The sequence below is a fragment of the Rattus norvegicus genome, chromosome 12, assembly GCF_036323735.1.
Source record: "Rattus norvegicus strain BN/NHsdMcwi chromosome 12, GRCr8, whole genome shotgun sequence".
Lineage (NCBI taxonomy): Eukaryota > Metazoa > Chordata > Mammalia > Rodentia > Muridae > Rattus > Rattus norvegicus.
Window position 1 is genome coordinate 13,663,305 of NC_086030.1, and position 25,967 is coordinate 13,689,271.

The following is a 25,967-nucleotide window of genomic DNA, read 5'->3' on the forward strand; positions in this document are numbered from 1 at the left end:
TGTGGGCAGAGCTTGATCCAAAGTCGGAAGCTACCCTGGTCCAGCTTCTGGCACAAAGGGTTCCAGAACTGCCGGGTCCAGGAGTTCTCTCCAGACTGCAGGTCTCCCTGTGGTTCAACCACAGAAGCTGGCATCAGAGTCAGAGTCTCTTACATCCCTGAGGCATCCTACACTGGGGGTTCTGGAGTTGTCGTACAACCTAGGGGCAGAAGGAGATGGGCTTTAGTGGAGGCAGCCTAGAAGTTCCAGGATGGGGTGAGCTTCCCCAGGATTGCCTGTCACACAAGGCCTTTCCATACCAGAGAATTCCCAGTCCTCTCCTCACAGTAGGACATCTTACCTGACTGCTGTCCAGCCCTGGCTTCAGGGCAAAGCTCTGGAGAATTCCCTGGTGGAATTTACCACCGAACCCACCTCCCCCCTTGCCAGGCAGCCGGCCCCAGGCCTCCTTGCCTTTCTCAAGCTTTGACTTTTTGGCCTCCTGCTCCTCCGCACTGAGAGCAGCTCCCTGGCTTGGGTATCTACTTCTTCAGAAGGCACATTGAGCCTCATGTAGTCCAGCAGCTGCCTCACGACGACCATGTCTTGGGGTTCACAAAAATCCTGGGGGAATTTCTGAAGCCACCAGGACAGAAAGGAGAACATGGCGCTGTAGGGAAGAGGGGGTTGCAGGGAAGTGGAGTCAGATGCCTGGCCTTGCTTCACCAGCATAGCCGCGGGTCCCGTCAGACAAGGCAATGGCTGTCAGCCTGTGTGCTGATGGGTATAGTGTTTAGGAGTGTAGGGACTGTGTGTAGAGGGCTCCAAACACTTCCTGTCACTCAGCAGAGAGACAGGGCTAACTGGGCTGGACTGTAGTAGGGATAGATTTTCCCAGGACCTTTCAACTTCCATCCCTCCCTCTGCTCCTCAGAACTCAGGAGCCCACTGGAGACCTCTGTTCTCCTTCACCTGCAGGTGAAGTCTCAGGTACCATCGTCCCTCTAGTGGGAATCCCCACAGCCCTCAGCCCTCGCCCACCCCCACCTCCCACTGCAAAACTGGGAAAATGGGCCCTTACCTCTCTCTCTCCACCCCTCTCACTGCAGAGATGGTCCCTTGCCTTCTTCTTCTCACCACATCTCACTCCACAGATGGGCTCCCACCCCGCACTGTACACATGCTCCCCCTCACAGTACAGATGGGCTCTTACCTTACTCTGTATCCCACTGCCTACACAGATGGGTTCACCCCACCTCCCCCACTCTACAGAAAGGATCTTACCTCCCTCTTCACCTGAAGCCCACTCCCCTCTTTGCTGGTCCCCCACAGCGTCATGCTGGAAGGATCCACACCTGTGGCATTCCATGAGGTGTCACCCCTAAGGCCTTGCTTCCCCAACCTACTAATAGAGCTACAGGAAGCTACTTGAATCAGAAGAAGCTGGGAAGGGACCAGGGATCCTGGTGCTCTCTGCCCTGTTCTGACTTTCATGCTGAAGGCCCAGGAATGAGCCTCTGTTGACAGATCTTCAGAGATCTCCAGGCAATGGGTGGAAGCCTAGGTGCTCCCTGTCGGGACTCTTGGTTGGTTCTGGGCTTCTTGTCTGGTTCCATTAATCCCATAGGTCATTTAAGGCCTAGAGCCTTTTTTACAAGTGGGGAAAGAGCTCTGCCCAAGGCACAAGAAGGGGGAGTGTTTGACAGTCCCTGGGGACAGTGAGAGACAAACTAGAGGCCCCCAACCCCTCATTTGACCACGTCACTTTGCAGGTTCAGACCCATGACCAGCACTGCCGGGGTACAATCATACTTGTTCTACGGGAGCACAGAGTCCTGGGGAAGAGCAGAGCCCTCCTAAAACCCTAAAACTAGTGTTGGATGTAGCCACTCCCATTGTCAGCATCAGGTCCAGCACCTCCCCGGTGGTAGCAAACTTTGGGGAGATGGCAGGAAAGTTGGGGATGGACAAGTGGTCGTGGTTCTGAATGGCAGTTGGTATATAGTGGACCATTTATTTGTTCAATGTATTCTGTGCTGTTGTAGTTAAACCTGGGGGGCTTATGCAGAGATGCTGGTTCCTGTGAATTCTGAGGAAGAATGAAGGAAGGCAGGAGGGTTTAAATGTAGAAACTCTCTGAGAGACATCAGCAATCCATTACCAACCATTGAAAAGTGAGCATAAAGGATGTTCCTTAGTGTCTCACAGGAACACACACCCAGGCAGGGACCTCGGAGATCAGGGGGACCAACCAGAAACTTTCCTGCTACAGGCTGGCCTGTGTTACCTTAGGTTCCCTGTGAGAAACACGCCAGAAGTGTGTCAAAGAGCGTATCCAACGTCTCCAAAAGTGGCCAAGGTGACCACTCTTGGCTTTTTTTGTGGCCAGAGCCACTGGAAGTCTGAAAACAAGAGAACTTCCTGCTTTCTCAAGAGCCTCCAGACAAGTAAGTCATGTAAGGCTACTGTCGGCTTCTGGTTACGTGGTAGCCAGGTGGTGAGTTCCATTCAGATTGCTAAGCAAGTGGGGTCACAGCCTGACTCTTCCAACCTGAGCCCCTCCTCATAGGCTTTCTCTAGTGGTTACCAGTACTGCCAATTGCTGTCCTTCTGCCTTCCATGTGTACAACAGGACACAGTGGCATCCATACACTCATGCCACTACCCTGACCTGGGAAGACAGCCTGTAGCTAGACCCTCAGCTCAGCTCGCAATGCACTCGAGAACGCAGAACAGGTTTCCAAACCATCCCTTCTATACCACAAGCTTCCCAGGAAAAAACAATTTCCTCTTAGAGTCTTCCCTCTGTCCTGACCTGATTCCTGAAGATCATTCCTGCACGGGTTTCCTAGTATGTCATCATGTGATATGATCACAGATGCCCTATACCTGGGAAAACCTCATAACAGTGTTATCTGAAGTGAAAGCACACATAGGCACTTGTGCTTATGTGCACACACGTGCACACACATAAACACATGAACATGTGCACACACACAAGCACACACACACATACACACGCACTTACGCAAGCACACATATAAACACAGGCATAGTCACACACATGGGCATGTGCACACACACACACTCATGCACGCACACACGCACACATAAACACAGGTATAGCTGCACACATGGGCATGCACATGGACACAGAGAGCATCCTTTACAAATGCCCAGGAGCATGTCAGTGTAGAAAGGCCCCTAGTAGGTGGGTGTCAGGGTTATTTGGTTGAGGTTAGTGTTGTGGTAACACTTTAGCCAAGTGCATGTGTTCATCTCTATGTCTTTCTCTTAGGGGAGAGGGAGGGGTGGCTCTCCTTTCATATGCGTTCTAGTGTTTGTCCCCTTTGGGCTTCCACAGGCAACAGGGTGCTTCTTCTGTGTTCCCCAGGCAATGGCTCACTGGGTTCTGGCTTTGAGGCTGTCCCACACTGCTCACAGCAACATTCCCTACCCTCAGGAAAAACTGTGCACTAACTTAAAGACTTTGGTAATGTTTCCATATCTTAATTCTTCCATGAGGAGTTCAGAATGCATTCATAGTTCAATTTCATGTTGTTGAAGGAAAATAAGAAACCTAATACTTCTGTGCAAAAACAAAGAAGAAAGGAAAAAGAGTTTGTGGCTCTTAGATTTTATAGAAATATGAAAAAAATCATGTTGGCATACACAGCGTGAAACTCTCTTGGGAGTCAAACAGGGTGAATGGTGTTCCGTGGGGATAGAAGGATGTGTGGGAGGGGTTCTGCTCAGGGCACGTATGTATTTATATGACAGTAGTCTCCTGTTTCCCATCTCCATGTGCAATGAGCTTTTACATAGTTAAAAGTGGTTTGGTTCTTTGAAAAACATCTTATTATTTTACATGTATGAGTGCATGTGTTTCTATGATAGAATGTGTGCAGTGCCCATGGAAGCCAGGAGAGCATATTGCATCCCACGTACCAAGGTTCTGCATGGTTGTGAGCTGTCTTGTGGGTGCAGGGAATTGAACCCAGGTCCTCTGTGAGAGCAGCCAATTCCCTAACAGCTGAGCCATCTCTCAGGATCATCTATTGTTCTCTGGCTGGTCAGAGTAGCCCATTGTAGAAACCACGATTGGTATCCAGTGCTACCCAATGGGAAGTTTCCAGCTGGCTTATTAGATACAACCTGGTTGTGTCATTCATTTCTGTCCCTTAAGTAATTTTTTTTCATCAGACATTAGCAACCTCAGGGATGGCCACACCTATTCTGGCGACAGTCGTACAGTTTCCATGACAGCTCACTGGGGACTGGTGGAGCTGTGTCCCAGGATACAGGTGGGCTGCCCACCAGATGAGGTCTCAAGGGCCTGAAGTCTTCCTAACTCAGGCCTGCCGAGGGATGCTATGCTATCTGGCAGCTGGGTCAGCTGTTTTCTGGCTTCCCCATAGCAGGGTGGTGGAGGCCCAGCAGAAGGCCTGTCAGAGCCTGACCTTAGAAGCCAGTCATGCATGTTACATGCAGAGCAGTTACAAAACCCAACAGCCTCAAGGGGAGGCAACCACAGTCTACCTGGTCATAGGCAGCAGAAGATTCTAGAAGAAATGCTCTTGTCCAGCCTACTCGCTTGTACTAATAAAACCTGCATATGGGTTTATTTTTAACTGACGTTTGCTAAATTGTGCTCCCAAGAAATTGCACAAATGCTCTCCCAGCAGCATACTGAGGAGGAATATATATCTCTAACAATAGGTTAATTGTCATGAATGGGTTGAATGCCTGTGAACCTCTGCCCACGGATATGATGCTGTGCCATGTGGCCACTAGAGGGCAGTGGTTCTCCATGGAAGCACAAGGAAGCCCTCCCTGACCCGTGCTGGCATCTCAGTCACTTCAGATAGGGATGGCGGTTGGGTGGCTGCTGCAGGGAGCTCAACGGAACAGGATTAGGGTCAGGGGCTTCATTCCTATCTCGGATGCCCTTGGTAGGCTGTGTGAATAACATCAGAAGGCGTGGCTTTCCAGTTCTCTGATTCTCTGCAGAGCAAGTGCCTCTGTGAAAGTGCCCCGCCCACTCCACCTTCTGCAGAAGCATGGGCCAACCAGGGCTGACAGTTCCTTTTCTGGGGCAGAGGGCGGTAGAGGGTAATTAATGAAATTTCCTCAGAAGCTCATTTCCAGACAGCTTTATCTTTACCTAGGAATGTGGGACTCGTCCCACGTTCAAGGAGATCCAAGCCCCTTTGTACTCTGGGTGGCCCTGGATGACAGCCCCTTCCCAACATGTGCTCACATAGAGGCCACGTTCACTTAAACAGGGTGGGGCTGAGTCCTCAACTCCATCTAGTCTGGCTCCTCCTCTTTTCCCAGATGAGCCTGGGCCACCATCCCAGGACACTGTCGAGGCTTCTCTGTCCCGGGATGCCACCAGTCAAATCTGACACCCGGGTTCGTCAAAGTTCTGCTCCTGTCCCCAGCACTCAGGAAGCAGAGGCAGGTGGGTGCCTGAGAGTTCTATATAATAAGTTTTGGGAGAGTCAGGCTGCATAACAGACTCTCTCAAGGTCAAAACAAAACAAAACAAAACAACAACAACAAAAACAACCAAACAAAAGGTAGCAGAGAAAGAAGAAATAATCCAAGTCAGCACACTGGGAAGAGGAACAACTAATGGGGGTCCCAGGTTACCCCACCCCACACGCAGGGTCCTCACATGAGGGTTCCTTTGCAATAGAAAGCAAGCAGTGTGCAAAGCTAAGCGTCCTGAGTGAGGCGAGGTCAGGCCCACACTGAGCCATCGTGGCCTCTGCTCCAGGGTCTCCTGTGAGGTAATCTGAAGAGAGACCAAAACTCTGTGAGGCTTCTGTGGGAGCCAAGGTCCCCTCCTGCCAGCGCCAGGCTTCAGCCTCAGCCCTCTGCCTGCAGGAAATTCCCCCAAGGGATTCGAATTGTTTCCGGTGTGTCTGCTTCCGTTTCCGGTACCTGATGGGAGGGGCACCGTGTCTCTCTGGAGTGTCTTCACTTTTTCCAGGTCAGTGATATTTCCCCGTCTTCCTTTGCACAGCTCAGTCTTGAGTGAAAATGTCCAAAACTAACAACATAAATAGAATAGAGCGGGATCCTGTGTTAATGTAAAAGGAACTCTTTTTAATATAAATCTGAGTAATAAATTAATCTGGCAGCTGTGTTTCTTCACCTCAGGTAGTTCCCAATAACCGCACAGAGAACTAAGATTGATTAAGATGGCCTTGCGTCAAATATTGAGCAAATATTACTCCACTGTAAACTCCATGCTGGTCAGGCTTCCTCCCGACAATACCCCACAGTACTTGCATTTCTCATCCTTTCTTGTTCCAGGTCTCTTCTCCTGATGCTTCCTGGACCTCTCCTCAAGGCTTCACTCCTTCACTTCCTGTGTCTTTCCCCACTCCTCCAAGAATCTGACATCCCACCTTATCCTCTCTAAGACTCTGTTTTGGCTCCATGGCTTTTATTGGGAAAGCAGAGAACGAATGAGGAGCAATGTTTACTCAAACCTGAGATGAGATCCTCTAAGAGTAAATATGACAGAGCCATGTCCGAGTGAACCTGGATAGTGGGATAGGGAAACCAGCATTTGAAATAACACAAGGGTGAACTTTACATAGCGTTCAAAAACATTATATCTACTGGATGAGCACATTCACGGTCTTGCCAGGCAACCAAATATAAGAATTTTTGCTCTATACTCTTGTTTTTAGCTATAGTTGAAATGGCTGACACTGTCATCTCCGTTTTGTTGTTGGCTTGGAGACAGAAGGAGCTGTGAAGCACGTGCTGGCTTCAAAACCTTAGCTTCCTCTGCCCCAGCTTCTCGAGTACCGAGTCACAGCTATGCTGGTTAGTTTCTTGTCGACTTGACACAGCATCTGGCAAGTTAGACTTGATAGTCATGGGGAAGAGGGAACCTCCGCTGAGGAAATATCTCCATCGGGGTGGCTTTCAGGCAAGTCTGTGCTTCGTTTTCTTCATTAATGATTGACATGGGAGGGCCCATGGGAGGTGACACCACCACACAGGGCACGTGGTGGTTTTGGGTTGCGTAAGAAATCAAGTTGAGAAGCCCCATGGAGCAAGCAAGTAAGCAGCACTCCTTCATAGCCTCTGCTTCAGTTCCTGCCTCCAAGTTCCTGCCTCCAGGTTCCTGCCTCCAGGTTCCTGCCTCTAGGTTCCTGCCTCCAGGTTCCTGCACTGGCATCCCTCAGTGATGGACTGTGATGGGGAAATGGAAGTCACATAAATCCTTTCCTCCCCAAGTTGTTAGTGAGTGTTTTTTTCACAGTATAGAAACCTAAGGAAGATAATGAGCAATTATTCAAAGGTCCTGCTTGAGTGCACCCTGCTAGGCTTAGAGACTCATGGTCCAACTGGGACACCTTACACATTTAGTGCTGGTAACAGGCAAATTTTTTTAATGTCAAGATTATTTCATATATACCCAAAAGCACGCTTGTTTTCTCAAAGAGAGTAGATATAGAGACAACAACACGAATGGCAGTTTTCTCTCTGAATGGCATTGATGGAGCTGAACAGCAGAATCGTCCAGAAAACTTCCCTGGCCTTTTTTTTTTTTTCTTTTTTTCAGGAGTCCAGGTCTAACGCAGACTTTTACATATTTGTAAAATTGCACTCACTGGCTTCTTACCATGTATTAAGCTTACACAGAGCCATATAAACTTGTGCAAAACATATAAACTCCAGACACAGCCTCACCCATCGCTAGTCACAGAGACATAGAAATCAGTGAAGACATAAAGGATTTGTTTTCTTTATTTGCAAACTTTTTTATTGGTTCTTCATGAATTTCACATCATGCACCCCAAGCCCACTCATCTCCCCATCCCCTCATACCTGCCCTCCACCCTTGCAAAACGCACCCCCAACAGAGAACAAATTCTCGTTGTGGAAGCTGTAGTGGGTCACAGTGTGTCCACGGTATATGCTTTTGTCCAGTTCCGAATTCTTGAGTGTAGAATTCTGTCACGGCCAACCTCGACCAGCAAGGAAGACACGGCTACCAGAGATCTTCTGGCAGTTTATTCAGGATCCTTGATATAAGCTTATTCTCTCTCCCCGGGGAACGCCCTGCATCAGCTTAAATACCTAACGCTGACCAACCTCAACGTGCTATGCGGGTCATGCAGACAGGCTGTCACTATGTGGAAGCTAGCAGGCAAGGCAGGCATAGCCAAGTAAGGACTTGTTTGCTACAAGGAGTGCTCACCGTCGGGGGATGGGGGGTGGGGTGGGGGTGGAAGGTGGAAACCATCTTTGGGGAGTGGCATGTCGCAGCTCCCTACAGAATTCTCCAGAGAGCACAGTGGCCTTTGTTTGTGCTTCCGAAGTCCTGACAGGATTTACTATTAGAATGCGTTAGTGCAACGGGCTACGGGTCTAGTACGTGAAAGATGATTATTTATGATTTCATACACGGATACCATGCTCACTCCCTCATGTAGAAAGATGGGGGGTTGGGGATTTAGCTCAGCGGTAGAGCGCTTGCCTAAGAAGCGCAAGGCCCTGGGTTCGGTCCCCAGCCCCGAAAAAAAAAAAAAAAAAAAGAAAGATGGAGAACCAGACTGACTGCTGTGCACTCTCTCAGGATAACCCGAGTATATCGTACTTCAAAGGTTTAAGGAAAGCCGGTCTCCGTATCTTGAAAGCCGAGTCACACGCTGCATTTCAGAAGATTGTATTTCACTCTGGCTGTCACCCATTACATCTGCCACACCCTTGAATGCCAGTGACAGAACCCAGCTCAAGGGCCTGTGGATGCAGCCCAGAGTGCTTGCCTAACATGTTGAAGTTCTCAGTTACATCCCGAGCGCCACCTCCTAACAACGGGGATGGTTGAGGCAGGGGGATCAAGGAGTCTGAGATCGTCCATAAAGCTTAAGGCTGGCCCACAATACAGAAATATTAGAGACTCTTTCAAAAACCCTCAAACTAGCCCAAACCTCCCAGAATGGTTCTACCTCTCCTTCCTTTCACCCTCCTGTCCCGTCCAGTTGACATGGGACATACAGCTGTCTCCTTGTCTCCTTTGCCTTTACCAAAATAAATATGGTTCACACCTGTTGTCCAGGCAGAGTCAATTGCGCCTTTGAGTCAGAAACTGTCATGTTCCTAATTGCTTCACCGGGCTCACAGAGCCGCCAGTAGCTAACTTTGCTTCGTGGTTCAGTGGCAGAAGCCCTGGGCTGGGATCTGAGGATGAATTCGCACTGTCAGAGACTGCCGCCTTCAGGCCAGGAGAGGGCAGCATTATGTGGCCTAGCCAGAGCAGAGCTGAAGAGCTCACTCTGGTGGCGAGCAGCTGGCTGCCACCCTGGCCCAGATTCAGGCCTCCAAACCTCTGTCATCTGTGAACTGTTGGGGTGTGTGAACGGGCCAGTCCTGCCAATGCAAAACTGCAGGATCTCCATGACACAGGGCAACAACAGGGCAACCAGGAGTCCTGGGGAGGATGCAGTATTGATGGAGTCACAGAAACCAGAGACCTCCAGCCAGACGATGACTCACTGTAAGGAACATTGGCGAGTGAAGATGTGTAGACGGAGGGAAATACTGTGGGGCACATTACAACTCCTGCAATGAGATGCTTTCTGTGTTTGGTCTTATTCAATTTTGTTTGTGGGTTTATTTTTTTTTTAATTTTAGGGGGGATGTTGCAAGGGTGGAGGGCAGATACAAGGGCTCAGGGAGATGAGTGGGACTGGGGTGCATGATGTGAGGCTCACAAAGAACCAATAAAAGCTAAAATAATAGTTTTATTTTTATTTTATGTATATGGGTGTTTTTCCCTACATATATATTTATGCACCACATGTATGTAGTGCCCTTAGAGGTGAGAACGATCGATATGTTGAATTTCCTGGAATTGGAGTTACAGGTGGTTGTGAGCCACCATGTGGGTGCTGAACTGAACCCTGGTCTTTCAGTAGAACAGCCAGTGCTATTAACTGCTGAGCCCTCTCTCCAGCCCCCAGATAATATTTACACCAATACATTTGACAAGTCCCTTCATTTCTAACTTTCCTTGTTTAGATAGTATGAAAACTTCAGCGTTACCACATTGGGGTGGGGTGCAATTCAGGGGCCAAGAACACTGGCCCCATTTGGCTCCAGAATAAACTCTTAATTTTTTGAGGTGAGAGTTGTGTGTTTCAGTTGTCTGGTGGACAAATTATGTGTGTGTGTGGGTATGTGTATGTGGTGGGGAGGTGCCTTCTCTGGCCAGGACAGTCAGATGGGGCCAGGCCCTGTGACTTGTCTTCCCAAACTCCTTTTTTTTTTTCCCTCAGCCTTTTCGGGAGGTAAGCAGGAAGCTTGTTCTGACTGCATTGCTGTAACAGAATGATCACTCCATGAGAAACAATTTTATAAATCAAGGCAGACAGACAGATGTCTGTACTCATGCCTGTGACCCAGAATGCAGCCTGTGGGCGTACCCACAGCTTCGAGAGCTCACCCATTGGCTAGAAGCACACATTTAGCCCTGGATCGGATCTGTAAGCTTCTAGGAAGACTCCAAAGGGCCACTGTCTTTCAAAGTCAGATATCTCTGGGAGGTACTTGGATGCAGGCCTTCATTGTGGCAGCACATCTTGGACGCCGCAGGCAGCCCTAGAACAGTGTCAAAGGTCTTGAGCCACCACCAGCCTCCCCTGCAGTCTGAGTGGCAAGGTCATGTGAGCAGGTCTGAGCAGAACGCCTGACTAGAAACTCAGTTCTGTCCCGAAGCAATAGCCTGGCTTCTGAGTTCTCCCCTGAAAGATGGTGGAGTTTCTGTTTCACTGAAATCCTGCTTCCCCAGTGAGAGCTCAAAGGAGAATTGCAGTCAGACGCCTTGGCCAGTACTTACAGTTCAGGGCTTCTCCAACTGTCTACCGCACAGCCGGGCACTATCCTGCAGAGCCCCTTATCCTGTGAGCGACTCGTGGGCATTACGATAAAGAGAAATCCATGCCTGCTTCCCTCAGCTCAGTAGGGAACACAGACAGATACTGAACCAGTATAACTCCAGAGGAAATCAAAGACACAGTACACCACGTCCTCAAAGGCAGCTTACTTTTGCTTTCTGTTTACAGCGATGGTGGGAAGCCCGTCCTCTCATTCCATCATTTTCCAAGAATCTGCTTGCTCTTCAGGAACCTGGGCACAATGCATGATGCAGGTCGAGGTGTGTCAAGCACTGTGCTCCGGGGTCTTCAGAGAGCATCCTGTGTAGAGACTGTCACAGTAGAGGCTGCAGAGCACACCCAGTACTCAAAAGCAGCCATCCAAGGAAGCCCACATTCATGTCCTCACTACCTACCCAGCCTAGGCTTGACCTCTGCTCCACCATGAAACGCCACCCACGTCTTGTGCTTTGTATCCAAGTCCCAGTGAACAACCTGGCTTCCCTCGGAGGACATAGGGAGAATGTCCTTCTGAGAAGATTGATGAAGTAAAACTATCTCAGATACTTGAGCGTCACAGATTATTCATGACTGTTATGGAGGCCCAATGCCACTGAAACACTCTCTGTCCTGGTCTCTCTACCCAGTGAGGTGTCATCCCCATTTCCAGAGAGGCATCTACCTACACACACACACACACACACACACACACACACACACACACACACACACACACAGAGACACAGACACACAGACACAGACACAGACAGACACACACACACACACACACACACATGCACGGGGAATGCTTCCCAATGGTGTTGACATAATTCACTCAACCTATGGTCACACAAAATTTTAATGCAGATCATGGTGGGATCTTCTACTGTCTTCTGAGGAATCTCCAAGATCCCATATGTGTCCCAGCTTCTTTCCCATAGTCTTGTTATACGAGACCAAATCTACTCCATTTTGAGACCAGACTCCATTTTAAAAGAAAAAGAGCCCAAGAACTTGACCTGCACCTGAACCCAAGCTGCACCCAAGTACAGGAAAGACCCCAGGGCTTGTCCTTGGGCCACACCCCAGAGTTACTCTCTAGCTACTTCCTAGCAACAGCCAATCAAGACTAGTCTGTTTCAGATGCACCGTCAGATCATTTGTTCATGGTCTTGCTTCAGACCATCCAGCTGTCGGCTCACAACAGTCATTCTATTAGACACATGCCAGGCTGGGCACCCCTCACTTGTTCACTATGCCCTATAAAACCCTGTCCCAATGAGGGTTCCAGGCTGCTTCACCAAACTGTTCTATGGGTCGACAGTGAATAGGCCCAAACTCAAGTTTATAATAAAGAAACCCTAATGTGACTACATCCTAGTAGGCTCCTTGGTGGGTCTTTTGGGGTTCATAAATGCTTCCGGGCACAACCATTAGAAATAATTAGAGCCTTGTACGGTTACAGGTGTAATTTTATTTAGATGTTACTTGTGATCTATAGTAAGATATACAAACAGATTAAAAATTGTTTGACAGATTTTAATACCACTTTAGATTCGATTTACAACTGCATTGATAATACTGCGAGATAACAGATACTCTCCTTCATAAAGAAACAAACAAACAAACAAACAAACCCACCTGCTACTCTGGCTGATACACTCCCTCCAGACTTCAATGGATTTAAATGTATCACACGTTTCTGCTGAAAATATTACTTTGTTTGTTTATTGGTTTTTTTTTTTTTTTTCGGAGCTGGGGACCGAACCCAGGGCCTTGCGCTTCCTAGGTAAGCGCTCTACCACTGAGCTAAATCCCCAGCCCCTTGAAAATATTACAAAGCTTTCACAGCCCTCACCATCCTATGCTCATAAATGATTGGATGTGTTAGAAATGTACTGGGATGAAAACATCCATCTTCTAATAACGTCTTAGTAAATAAAACCTAAGGACTGAAGCTCGTGGTCTGGTGCTAACAGTGCACTCATTTGCCTTCCCAGTGCAGTGATGTGCAGACTCAGGCATTTTCTACCCACCACCCATCCACCTACCCATGCATGCATGCATGTATTCATCCCTCCATCTGCAATCGATCCATCTATCTACAATCCATTCATCCATCTACTCTCCAATCTACCCACTGACCTATATCTATTCACTCATCTGCCTACCCACCCACCAACCTACTATTCATCCACTCACCCATCCGTCATGAATCCACCTACCTATCCACTCATCCATAAATCCATCCACCTGCCCTCTCCTACCCATTTAACTCATCCACTCGACTTATCATCCATTTACCTACTTACCTACCCACCTACTCATCCATCAATCCCCCCACACACATAGCTATCTACCCACTCACCCACCCATCCATCCATCTATCCATCCATCCACCCATCCATCCATCTACCCATCCATCTATCTATCTATCAATCCATCCATCCATCCATCCATCCATCCACCCATCCATCTATCTATCCATCCATCCATCCATCCATCCATCCATCCATCCATCCATCCATCCACTCACCCCTCCAGCTATCCATTTGCCTGAGTCTATACCATAAGAAAATACTGGATAGGATACTCAGCTAAAATATATATGGAACACTAAAACTGGGGACAATATAAAACAACCTTAAAATCTGTAGATTTAAGTCTAAGTATGAAATGTATAGAAATCAAATATGCTACTAAATTCTGTTCTCCATTTGTTTTAGTAAATATTTTTCCTAGAAAATGGAAGTCAAAAATCTAAACTTTTTACTTTGTTCTCATTTTGTAAAGTATTGAAGTGACTTGGATTTAAATTTTAGACTAAATCAAATTTGCCAAAGAAAATCTCTAAAAATAATCTGAATTGGATTTTAGTCATTTCCCATCCTTTTGAAGGTTACAGAATGCAATGGGCAAAAGTTCTCTCTCTAGCTATAAAATAAAACTATAACTTGTTGGGAAAACTACAGGACAAGTAGCATGGAGAAGCTCACGAACATCTGTGAGTAAGGAGCCGCTAGTTTCACTCTGATGTGACATCAGGAGAAGACATCCTGACCATAGCTGGTAGCCTTAACGTCTTCCCTCCACCCTGGGACCACATGGACCTGGCCAAACAAAGAAGTGCTCCCATCGTGAGTGCTGGGGCACACGGGGCACACGGGAGACAGGAGAACAACAGAGACAAGCTGCTGGACGGGTAACAAAGGGCTCCGGATGTCAAAGTCGTGAGGATGATGTTGGTGTGGTAGGTCTCAGTGTTGGAAAATGGAAATGGGAGAAACGGAAAAGTTTCTCGACAGTTACCAATGTGACAGCGAGTCACAACAATGGCCACGTGTGTACAGGCTCCAGGATGACCATCGGGCAGCATAGAGCACTCAGACACATGCTAAAGCAGGGTGTAGGCAGGGGCTTGCAGATGGGTTTTCAGTATCAGACTGACATGAGTAAAACCTGCTATTGGCAGGTGTTACGGGAGAGCAGCCCAAGTGGACAGGAGTCCACACACGGCAGATGAGGTGGGCGGCTGGGTGACATCCCCAAACTCATGAGCAAAACCCACTTTTAGTTACCCCACAGATATTCCCTATCCACTGACACAATGTCACCCCAGACCTAAACTTTTCTTTTCATAAAAAGTGAGGGATATTAAGAGCCGCAGGCCATTTGAATGTGCACCTAAGGGAAGGCAGTGTCCTGGCACCTGTGTGAGTCCTGCCTGTGACCCACGCCTGGGGCACCAATGACTTAGTTAAATCAGCAGCTGTCTCTCCGGAGCTGTGAAGCCGACACAGGACTGAGGCACTGCCATTCGGTGAAAGGGTCAGGGCAGCGGAGGGGAAGTCGGGGTCTCTGCCAGGGCAACCGGGTGAATCAAGTTTATCTTGTGAGGTACTTTTTAAAATTTAAAATGTGCCAACAACACGGGAGGAGATCTGTGCTTCAGGACGGGTGTGGCCCTGTTTGACACAGTGTGAATCCAGCCACAGCACCATGGGTCGTGAACAGCTGGTGGCATCTCTCAGCTAAACCCAAGCTTCTATGACTCAGGGCAAGGGGAGTGAGATGCTCACTGCCCGGAGACCAGAGGGGTAGGGATCCCAGGAAAAAAACTGTGGAGGTCTCTTTCCCACTGGGTGGGGTAGGAGGGAACCAGATGGGGCAGCTGTGCCGCCCTGCTCTGCAGACTCTGGGTGCCCACGCTACCAGGGCTAGTCACAGAAGTAAGCTCCATCTGCAAAGTCCATGGACACAGGGTCCCCTCATAAAAACGAGTGCTTCTGCTGCGAGTGCAAACAAGCACACACAGTTCCTTGGAGGCCACCAGACGGAGTGTGCAAATCGAGAAGCATCTCATTCTGACTTGTTAAACTTTCCCCTCCGCAACCATGTCTATCTGGAATTCGATTTGCAAAGGAAAAAAAAAAAACAGGGAAGCATCGCCCACTGGTTGGAAGACATCACTGACACACAGCCATTGATCTTGCAAAGAGCTGACACCGGGCAGCTGCACAGACACGTGGCAGGTCCACCAGAGCAGGATGGACGGGAGAGGAGACTCTCACAGCCGAGAGGGAAGCGAGATGCTATTTCAGGATGGTGCACTAGTTACAGCGAATTTCCTGGTGTGCAGCACGGTGTGCTGTGTTTAGTGGCACTTAAGTATTACACAGTAAATACTCAACAAATCCAGAAGGATGTGCAGAAGCAATATCACACTGCTAATACAAAAGCTACTAAAGCTACAGGATAATACCACGTGTGGGTGCAGAGATCACAGGAGCTCCTAGCACACTTGCATATGGTGCCCTGGCTGTCTGCCTGCCGCCTGGCCCTGGCGACTCAGTCGGACCAGTCGTTCTCATCAAACTCAGAGTCGTCGTCCGAGTCGCTGTACTCCACAGCAATGCGCCTAGACAAGATGGTGGCCACGTCATTGCCTACAGGCTCCCGTTTGGCTTCCTGCTCACGCTGCTCCTGTACCTTTTTCAGTTGGATTCCTGCAAATAGGAGGCAGGGAGGAGAATCAGTCCCTTAGCTCCCAGGGAAGGAAACCAAACAGGTCACCCTGTTTATACTGAGTTCATAAAGACAAGACCCTGAACATCCGAGGGCAGAGGAAACGTGTAAACTCAGGTTACGGCTGGAAAGGGACACAAAATACAACAGTGTGTGCGACTGCTTGGTCACACAGTAGCAGGTGATTTAACGTGACGTGCTTAGCACTGCCCTTTGATGGAACTTCAGATGTACAGGCTAGGGACAAAACAAGAAGAAAATACGCCCATCTTAATAGCCCTGACAATGTTGGAGACAACCCCCCCCCCCATGCACACATGCATTCACACAGGCTCACACACATGCACACACTTTTCTCTGGAAAGTTCAGGAGTTACTCGAGATGTAATGGTCCCAAACCACTAAAATACGTAACTACCTAACATGTTCTTTCCTGAAGAAAACAACAAAACCAGAACCACAAGTTATCATAGATACACACTGCTTCTATTTTCCCTAGAAATCGTTTTCAAACAGTGCCACTAAGCCAATCTAGCAGGGACATTTTTCCTGGCTCCCAACACCTCCTGCCTCATTTGTCCTCATTTCTGTCAAACTTGAATCTGGTCCGTTCCTTGAGCTCTCGATTTACAAGCTCTGCTCCTGTAGAGAACAGACATGGGCTTTTGGAGCAAGGTAGTCTCTGATTACACACTCACCGGACTGGCCGAGAGTGTCCAAAACCACGTCTAACTCTCTCACCCTAAGACAGGAGAGCTGACCTCCCTAATGTATTCTGGCTTACAGCGTTTGTCTCAAGAAACTCAAGTTTTTCAATGATGTTCAAGATACTTGGGGATTCCAGGGTCTTTAGCAGCAGGCAGGGTGTGTGTGTGTGTGTGTGTGTGTGTGTGTGTGTGCGCGCGTGCGAGCGTGTATGCACCTACATATATGCGTGCATAGCATGGGCTGTGTATGCACAGGCCAGACTCAGTGAGCTCAGGTAGAGGTATGAGGTATGAGGCAAAGGCACCATAGCTCTGGGAAGGATGTAAAGTTCCCAAGGTTGCAGACCAGCAACCTCCGTCAGTTACACATCCAAGACAGACAAACTGACCGAGAGGCTGTAGAGTTCCTGAGGGTGCGATGAGCTCTGGGAATATTCCGCAGCCTGTTGCTGCTGCCTGGGGCCATCTGGATTTGGACAGGTTAAGGGTGAATGGTATAGCACACAGGCCTCCTGGGAGGCTCTTGACTCCACAGGGTCAAGGTCTATGAGATGCTCATGCCACCTCTCCTGTATTAGGGCTCGGCAGTAAGGCGCCTGGAACACTCTGTGAGCTACTGAATAAATTCCAGAAGCCACTGGCTTGGCACAGCTCGCTGTGACTGTAACAAGTCCAGTGTAACGTTAGCTTTGTTGAAAACAAGATTCCTGCTGGGCACTCACTCTCTTCCATTTCATTCTTGAGGTCCACAGTGGAGAAAGGTCCTATTAATCAATCTACCATGATGTCTAGCTTCTGGCTTCTTGTCTAGTACAGCTTTCCCAAATGTTTAACTTTTGATGATAATATGTTTCTATGCTGCCCGTAGAAGAATTCCAACTTAATAAGAAAGTAACCAACGACAGAATGTACCTCATCTTTTGAAGGCAGTGTACCTGGCTGACCACACATCAGTGTCTTCCAGAGCACGGACTGAACCTGCGCGAGTACTTACCCATCCGGATGGCAGCCAGGAGATCGCTTCTTGCATCACTTATGGGTGGCTGTGCAGGCTCTGGGCGCTTTGCCTCAGCCACAGGGGGACCATGCATTGGGGAGGAAGACAGGGAGGAGGGGCCAGGAGGACCAGGTGGAGGAGGCGGGGGCCCTGGGGGCGGTGGTGCTGTGGCCAGGAGCCCAGTGGAGGGCTGGTGAGGGGGGGTGGGGTATGTGGAGCCGGTTGAGGCAGGGAACGAGGGCTGCTGAGCAGGGATCTGGAGAGGGCTGACGAAGGCAGTTTGTGCTGAAGGAATCATGGGTGGAGGGGGAGGCGGTGGCGGTCCTGAGGGATTGTAGTATTCAATTATCTGTGCTGGAAGCATCCTAAGGAATTAAACAAAACCCAGTCACTCACATAACCAGGGATGTCTCCGCATAGAGAGACAGAACTCAGACGGAGCACAGTACTGCCAGCTGGGCCGGAGTCCCTGCGGGGAGCAAGTGTCACCTCTGAGGGTCAGTCTCTCCAAGTCATACATTTTTCATCATGACAATTAAAAGCCCACTGAAATGTACCTAGAATGACCGTCTGAAATGCACAGTGAATTCTGGACGGCTAGGGTCCAAGAGAGCAGCAAAGGGCTCATACCCTTTCCATTCCAAATCTTTCAGAGCTGTGCCATGCAGAGCCTTGTCACACAAGGGCTCTGAGGCCAGGGACACAGACATTGGGTAATACTCCCTTCTCAGGCCCTGTCCGAATAGGATCTCCAGGGCTAAGGTTCCCAGTGGTGTGTCAAACACTCCAAGAGACAGGTTAATAGTTTTCCAAGCCACAGGCCCTCTGTGTGCCTGATGTAGCAGCCTCAAAACATATCCTAGGAATCCCAGCTTAGCCAAGACCAAAGGACAAGGGACACCCAGACCACATGGTCTCCTCTTTCAGGCTGCAGGCACAATCAGAAAGCAAGGGTTTCCCTTGGGTGGAAAAGACATATTGCTCTATTCAACTTTGCTGGGTGTAGACACTCGGGAACATTTTAAAGAGTAAATCTAAGAGAGCTAAAGACGAGCTGACCAAATAAAAGGGAGGATCTCAAATGAATTAACACATGACCTGGAAGGGTCAAGACTCGGGGGAGGCATTCAGTCCACAGACCAGAGAACAAGAGGCTCAGGGTAGAATGTTCCAGGAGCTGAGAGGGTGAGAATGGAATTATGGGGTGGATGGCGAGGTGTACATGCGATTACATGTGTTCTGGTCTAGTACTCTGTGAGGAATTCAAGGGTGTGGAAAAGTTCTTGAATAAGCATTTTACTCGTCATGGGTGCCTTGGCTTAGAGTCCGTCTATGAGCAGGGGACAGACACAAGCACACTGTCCACCTGAGATGTGACTACTCAGTGGCTGGACCCCACACCGACTCTGTCTGACACCCTCTGCTGACACTGACACTGTGCTCGATCATTCCTGACTATATTCTGTGGTAAAATTCTTCCAAGACACCAATTTACCAGCAAAACCAAACATGAAAGGAATAGCAATTTACCCATAGTCGGCTGGAGCCACTGACGTAGAGGCCTGGGACCCGTCTGGGGCCTGGGGCGGAGGTGGTGGCGGTGGCTGCTGAGGTCTATTCAGGGCCATGTGCCTCGCCGAGGCAGACGAGGGTCGGTATTCGTGCTCAGCGCCTTGGTTTGTGGCTGCATGCAGTGGTGCATCGCCAGCCGTGTAGGAAGGTGTCACCGGCTGTACTTGCAAAGCGTGGTTGGGAGTAGCAGGATAAGAATAATCGGTGACATCGGATGTGTGAGACCTGAGTTTGGAGGAAAGGGGGTGAGAGAAACTGAAGTTTTTAAAAGGTCCCCCAAGAGGCAGCTGCGTATCTACAGATGACAACTTGTCAGTACATGAGGACAGGCATTTATTTCTTTGGCGCTCAGCCAAGCCCAGCCCCCTGAAAGCTTCCGAGCAACAACACAATTATTTTAGTAGCAAAGCCCAGTGTTACATGGATTCAGATCAGAGGCTCCGGTAAGTCGGACCAGTATGGGAGCCGGCAAGGACGCCTGACCACAGCACTTCGCGTATCTCTTTATGAAGACAATGCTGTATGACAAACCCCACTCCTTCAGAAACAACATCTCAGACTGGCCGAGAACTTAAAGGCAATAAAATCCCACAACACATGATTTTGCAGCATGATAAACAGCAGGTGAACTGGATACGTGTTAAAGGCAAGAAGACAAAGAGGGGTCCAGAATGCACAGTGAGCTGCGTTTTTATAAATGGCAGAAATGAATTGAACCCGAAGAAGGAAAATCAGCACTGACGGCTTCCAGGCCGCAGACACAGTGACACAGCAGAGCTCTAGAGGGAATGGAGACCGAGCGTTAGTGAGCAGTTTGGGAAGGAGGTGATGACCAGCAGCCGGCAGAGCCTGAGAGGGGGAACAGCTGTCGTCAGGTAGCAGCAGCAAGCCGCGTTAGTAAGAGGCACGCGTTTTACAGAACACTCTTCAGGGGGCTGCAAGTCCTCCCACGATGCTGAAGCAGGGCTTGATCTGGGGCTGGGGATCCAAGAAAGCAGATGTCGCACCCTCTGGGCCTCGCGTCTTCCTTGGCACTCCCCGCCTGATCCAGCCTCTTGGCGTCACTCATGAACTCAATGCCCATTTTCCTCCTCTCCCACTCTTCTCTTCTTGTTCTGACTTTTCTCACATACACTTGCTGGCTCCTGCTAGGATTCAGCTTGAGTTTCTCTCTCTGAAGGGAAACAGGTAAGCACACACTGGGGGCAAGCAAGAACAGAGATGAAGACACAAACTCATGCCTGCCTTTGGGACTTCTGCGGGCAGATTTCCTCAACCAGGGGGTCTGCTCCTCCTCTCTGTCCCCTACCTGCAGCATAATAATGGCTTGTCTGTGAGCTGTGGTCTGGATCACAACTGTGTGTGAGGATGTCTCAGTCACTATTCCAACAGCTGGCAGCACAGTTACCATATTTTAGTGGTGGAAAATGTCTGACCTGTATTTGGGTTCAGTACATTTCAAAAATAGAAAGATATCTAAATGTATGAGGTCGCTGATGATACACACACCCTACCTAGGTGACTACATCACTGATGTGTCACTCTCTACAGGACACCCAGCACAGCATGGAGTGTCTCCAGTGGGACGCGGGAGGACACAGCACATTCTGTGGTACGAATGAGAAAGCCATCCTTGGAACACAGCTTGGAGAAAAGAAGCCAAGACAAAGCAGGTGACCACACGGAGACAGACACACAGTTGATGGAGACACGACTCTGATGAAGGGTGACAAGAGGAGAAGCAGCAAGGGCTGGGCAAGTAAAGGACCAGGGAACAGGGGGTGTCAGCAGGCAGTTGTGGGGGGACTTGGAGGAGGCTGACTGAGTGGGCAGGCAGAAGTTGCCACAAGGCACGCCACAGATGTGGTGATTGTGGTCAGGTCCATCTGTTGCAGCAGAGGACGGTAGGTTAAGGGAAGGGAAGCAGGAAGGAGGCTGCTCACTTAGCTTGAGGACCCCATCAATCCCAGGGATTTTGAGAGAAGCAGGGGGGCAGAGCCACAGCACGAAAGCAGGGCCCAGGATTGGAGAAAACAGGGCCGGCTGGATGTGGAGATGTACTGACTTCTGATTACAGAGAACACTCTGTCAATTGCTCATCCGAAACTCAGAGTTAGAAACAAGCCAGGCCTAGCGATCTGTCAGGAGTGGGCAGAACTAAAGAGGCATCTCGTTTATCTGGGTTGACTAGAACACTTTGTTTATAGGTCTGCCTTATACACAGCTTAAGGTTAAACTTTCCTCAGTATCTTTAGTGCTCATGTGTGAGAAGGAGAATACACCTCTAAAAATCATGCTTTTACCAAATAGTGTCTAAAAATAAAACATTTTTAAACTGTCAAAGAGCTAGGTGTGGTGGTGTGTGCCTTTGATGCCAGTACTTGGGAGGTTGAGGCCTGTGGATCTGTGTATTTAAGGTCTACACTGTGGATCTGTGTGTTTAAGGTCTACACTGTGGATCTGTGTGTTTAAGGTCTACACAGAGAGCTCCAGGAAACCCAGAGTTACTCAGTGAGACCCGGGGTCAGAAAAATCTCCAAACCACAACAACAAAAAGAAGTAAAGGGAAAAGTTCTGTGTGATCTCAATTCTGTAAAGATAGAAATTCCACACAGACACAGAGACAAAAGACATATACAGTAAAAAGGGATGTCAGGATGGGTATTTTTAATTTCTTTCTGTAATATTCAGGTGTAAATATTTTTAATTTCGTAGTAAGAAAAGGTTAAGGCTGGAGGGAAGGCTCAGCAGGTAAGGGCACTGGTGCTCTTGCAGAGGACCCTAGTCTGATTCCCACATCCACGTAAGTGGTTAAAGCCCAACTAACTCCATCTCCAGGGGATCTGACGCTCCATTCCAGCCTCCACAGGCACTGCACTCACACACAGAGCATCACATCCACACATACACCAATAACTAAAAGAAAAACACACATTTTAAAAAGAGAAAAGGCTGCAGTTTTAATAAAACATGCCAATTTTCCAAATTAACTGAAGGGATTCCCTCTGAGTCCAGGGATGAACTAGGGGGTTTGCTAAAGTCAGGTCTGCAATAGGGAGTCGCGGCAAAAGGCACGAGACACAAGCGCTCTGACAAAGGAGCCACCTACGAGAAACGAAACTGCACCTAGGCGACACGAGCACACGAGCAGGCGATCCAACAGGTCCAATGGCCGTCAGCACCATGCCCGGCCTGGAACAACCTCGGATGGTAGGGAGAAGCATTCAACTGAGGGTGTAAAGAAAACAGTCCATCCCTTTCCCATCTACACGTGTTTAAGTCAGATCATATACAGAGTGTATGTATGTATGCATGGATTTGTGTGACAGAGTTAAAACCCCAACCAAGTGACTTGTCAAAACAAGAAACAGTGTGACAGCAGTGGGGATTCGGGCCGTGCCCTCCAGTAACCGGAGGCTAAGGTTTAAGCCTGAGGCAAGAGCCCAAAGCTCCCAGAGTTCTCTGAATACCTCAGGTTACAGGTGCAGACAGACTACCTGGGGCGCACTTTTCCAGAGCTCGTAGTCCTGGGTGGGAAGCCGTACCTGAAGTCCTGTAACCCCTAACTTCTCTCCTAGCAGACACCCACCTATTCTTTTGGGTGGGTAGAGACTGCTCTAGATTCCGAGGTGATAAGAAAAAAAACCAAAAGGTAAAGAAATCAAATATGAGGTACAGACCCGATTTCACATTACTCTTGACATTTTCTTGGGTAAATTCTTGGTGTTTTGGTTAGTTTGTACATTTGTACTTGTTATTGGTATTTTAAAGAATCTCATGTATCCCAGATATGTAGCCCAGGATGGCCCTGAGCTTCTGATCATCCTGCCTCCACCTCTGGGTGTGCTCGCCCGCCTAGTCTATGAAGAGCCAGGGTTCACCCCAGGGCTTCACGGAGGCCAGGCAACCACTCTTCCAACTGAGCTGGGCGCCCAGCTTGAACTCTGACTTGCATGTGCAGAAGCCCGGAGGTCCACACAAATGCAACATGATCTGATAGAATAGAAACAAGAAATTAAACCGAAGTTAAAACAGGCCAGTTGGTCTCTGTGTTACACGACCTCATGACCTGTGTGTCAGCACCTGCAAGAAACACTTTTACATAACTGCCGTCAGCTTTTTAAAGAAACCGCAGCAAGAAGTCCTCCTGAAATAAGAGCAGTTTGGAAAGAGATACCAAGCCCTCTCTTGTCTGTGCCTTCTTCAAATGAAGCTCTTCCTCGGTCACTGCTGACAAAAGAAATTCAACATTTTACATTAAAGCAGTAAGTGGTGATTAAGCAAACCCGAGTCACTGACAGTCACCCAAGTTCAGAATCCACAGTAAAGCTCCACCTTCCAGATTAACCCAAGAGAAAACTTAAACCTTTAAGGGCATGCAAAGTCACCACATTCAAATAGCATTCCTTAAATCGTTATTTTAAAAGCCAAACACAGATATCAATTTTAAGGACACAGAAGGGCACACAGAAACCCAAAATACAAGGACTCAAACGTGGGGAGAGGGACCCATGACGCACACACCTAGTGTCTGGGGACAGAGATCCCTCGGAGGATGCCCCGTGGTGCACACTCTGAGACAACCTGTTGTCGGGCCTAAGCTCTTTGTCATACGCCATCATATTCCACTCCTGGCGCCTGTTTCTGGCTTTTCTAACCTTTTTCACCTCACGAGTGGTGCCATCTACACGCTTTTGCTCCTGACGTCCAGGAAAAGAAAGCAAACATGAAGACAGAAGGGGGAGGAAAACAGCAGGTTAGATGCAGTTACAATGCACAGAGAACAAGCCTGGTGCACGCTCTAGAGCTCTTCACATCCTAGTCACACTCAACTGTAGGAATTCTAAAACAGCACGTGCCTTAGCAGGTCCATCGGAAATAAAGTGGTCTCTAAAGAAACGGCCGCTCCCCCCGGACCTGCTTACCTCCACCTCTGGGACGGGACTCTCACTTGCTGGGGCTATAGCCTGTTTTACACTGCTCATGTGAAGTATCTGGTAACACCATTCATCAAAGTCATTTCCCTCACTGACACACTTTGGAGCCCCTATATGTGTGTGCATGCGCATGTGTGCAACACATGCAAACACATAAACTTACCTGCGTAGACACAAAGCTATCCTTACACCATCCTGTCGGTCAGCCAAGGCGTATTCCATCCCCACGTTGGCCCAACAAAAGACTCTTCCAAGGGGAGGCCCTCTCTGGGCATTTACACATTTGTCCCTTTTCTTGAACAAGCAACTTACAATCTTCCAGACAAAGGTCGTGTGCTTTTTCTTCCTACTCGCCCTTATGGTTCTCCCCTACTCTTTTACCTTTACATGAAGCATAAACTCAGTAAATGCTGGCTGAATGATCAAAGCCACACACCTCAAGCACAAGCATGTCCCAGGGGCCATGCCCAGCACTCAGGCACTGATGATTCAAATGGCCAACACACACAACACATGCATGCATGCATGCTTGTGCACACACATACACACATGCACATACTACATACACACATGCATGTACACACTACACACATGCATGCACATACTATACACACACACACACACACATACACACACACACACACACACACACACACACACACACACAGTTTCTACCCTATGGAGCTTTTTCCCTGAAAAGGGAAGTCTGACAGCCAGCACAAACAAGTCTCTATAGAATATGGTAAAATACAAATACATCTATATTTTCAAGTATGATATAGCTTATATCTAGCTTATATCAACATGCATATTGTATGTGTATACATTTCATATATGTGCATATATCTCTATGTATACCTAATGTCATCTCGCCTGCAGTTGAAGGCAGTGAGAAAGAGGTGGCTGGACTGGGCTGTTCAGAGGTGTTTAGAGGCTCTGGGGCACTTTAAGAACAAGAACATACAATGCACACAGGACCTAAGATGACTACTCAGGACAGGAAAAGATGAGATGCAGATGAGATGGGTCCAAGCCAGGGGCCTCTGGACGTGTGAACTGAGTCTTCAGCCTTTCAAGGGGCCAAGGCCGTGTGACGGGCCTGTCCAAATCTTACCTTGCTTTCCCCTCAGTAACAGCAATTCATCGTCTAGAAATGTGCTCTAAAGAACCACCTTTGTTGCTGTAGGAAACCAACTCTGGTACTTCAGAGGTGCAGTCTACAGTCAACATCCATTCATCAACACGGCAAAGGGTAGGTAATGGAACATTTGCATTTCAGGATACTGTGTGCTATTAAGGAAAAAAACCCCACATCCTTAATAATTTCTGTGTACACAAATCATGTCTGGTATGATTTTACATATGGATTGCTTCAGCACATATGTATGCATGCCTGAGTGCATGGTCTAGAAGTCAGGGAAAACGCTCACAGGAGCGCTGAGCAATGCTAGGTCCTCAGAGGGTGCCCTGTCAGTCAGCGCTTCAGAGGGTGCCCTGTCAGTCAGAGCTTTAGAGGGTGCCTCCATCAGTCAGAGCTTTAGAGGGTGCCCTGTCAGTCAGAGCTTTAGAGGGTGCCCTCGTCAGTCAGCGCTTTAGAGGGTGCCTCTGTCAGTCAGAGCTTTAGAGGTTGCCTCCGTCAGTCAGAGCTTTAGGGGGTGCCTTGTCAGTCAGTGCTTTAGAGGGTGCCTTGGTCAGTCAGCGCTTTAGAGGATGCCTCCGTCAGTCAGAGCTTTAGAGGGTGCCCTGTCAGTCAGAGCTTTAGAGGGAGCCTCCGTCAGTCAGAGCTTTAGAGGGTGCCTTCGTCAGTCAGCGCTTCAGAGGGTGCCCTCGTCAGTCAGAGCTT

At 48.7% G+C, this 25,967-nt stretch overlaps 1 protein-coding gene, 1 long non-coding RNA gene and 1 pseudogene across 11 annotated transcripts in view; 1 reads left to right on the forward strand and 2 right to left on the reverse strand.

The window, feature by feature from the left end:
• Positions 1-163: 163 nt before the first annotated feature.
• On the reverse strand, positions 164-2,600 carry LOC120095929 (uncharacterized; annotated as a pseudogene).
• Positions 2,601-3,705: 1,105 nt separating this feature from the next.
• Positions 3,706-6,673, forward strand: LOC134481262 (uncharacterized). The gene is made up of 2 exons (XR_010056708.1): positions 3,706-5,977; positions 6,304-6,673. It is a non-coding gene; the product is annotated as an uncharacterized LOC134481262 (long non-coding RNA).
• Positions 6,674-12,337: 5,664 nt separating this feature from the next.
• The window catches only part of Wasf3 (WASP family member 3), a 99,007-nt gene continuing 85,377 nt past the window's right edge, over positions 12,338-25,967 (reverse strand). For 3 of the 10 annotated variants that reach the window (XM_063271653.1, XM_063271655.1, XM_063271654.1), the window contains 4 exons: positions 20,195-20,361; positions 19,146-19,412; positions 17,613-17,980; positions 12,338-15,892 (listed from right to left, as the gene is read on the reverse strand). In XM_063271653.1, the coding sequence (XP_063127723.1) occupies positions 15,735-15,892; positions 17,613-17,980; positions 19,146-19,412; positions 20,195-20,361 (960 nt within the window). In that variant the 3' untranslated portion in view covers positions 12,338-15,734. 10 annotated transcript variants of the gene reach the window in all.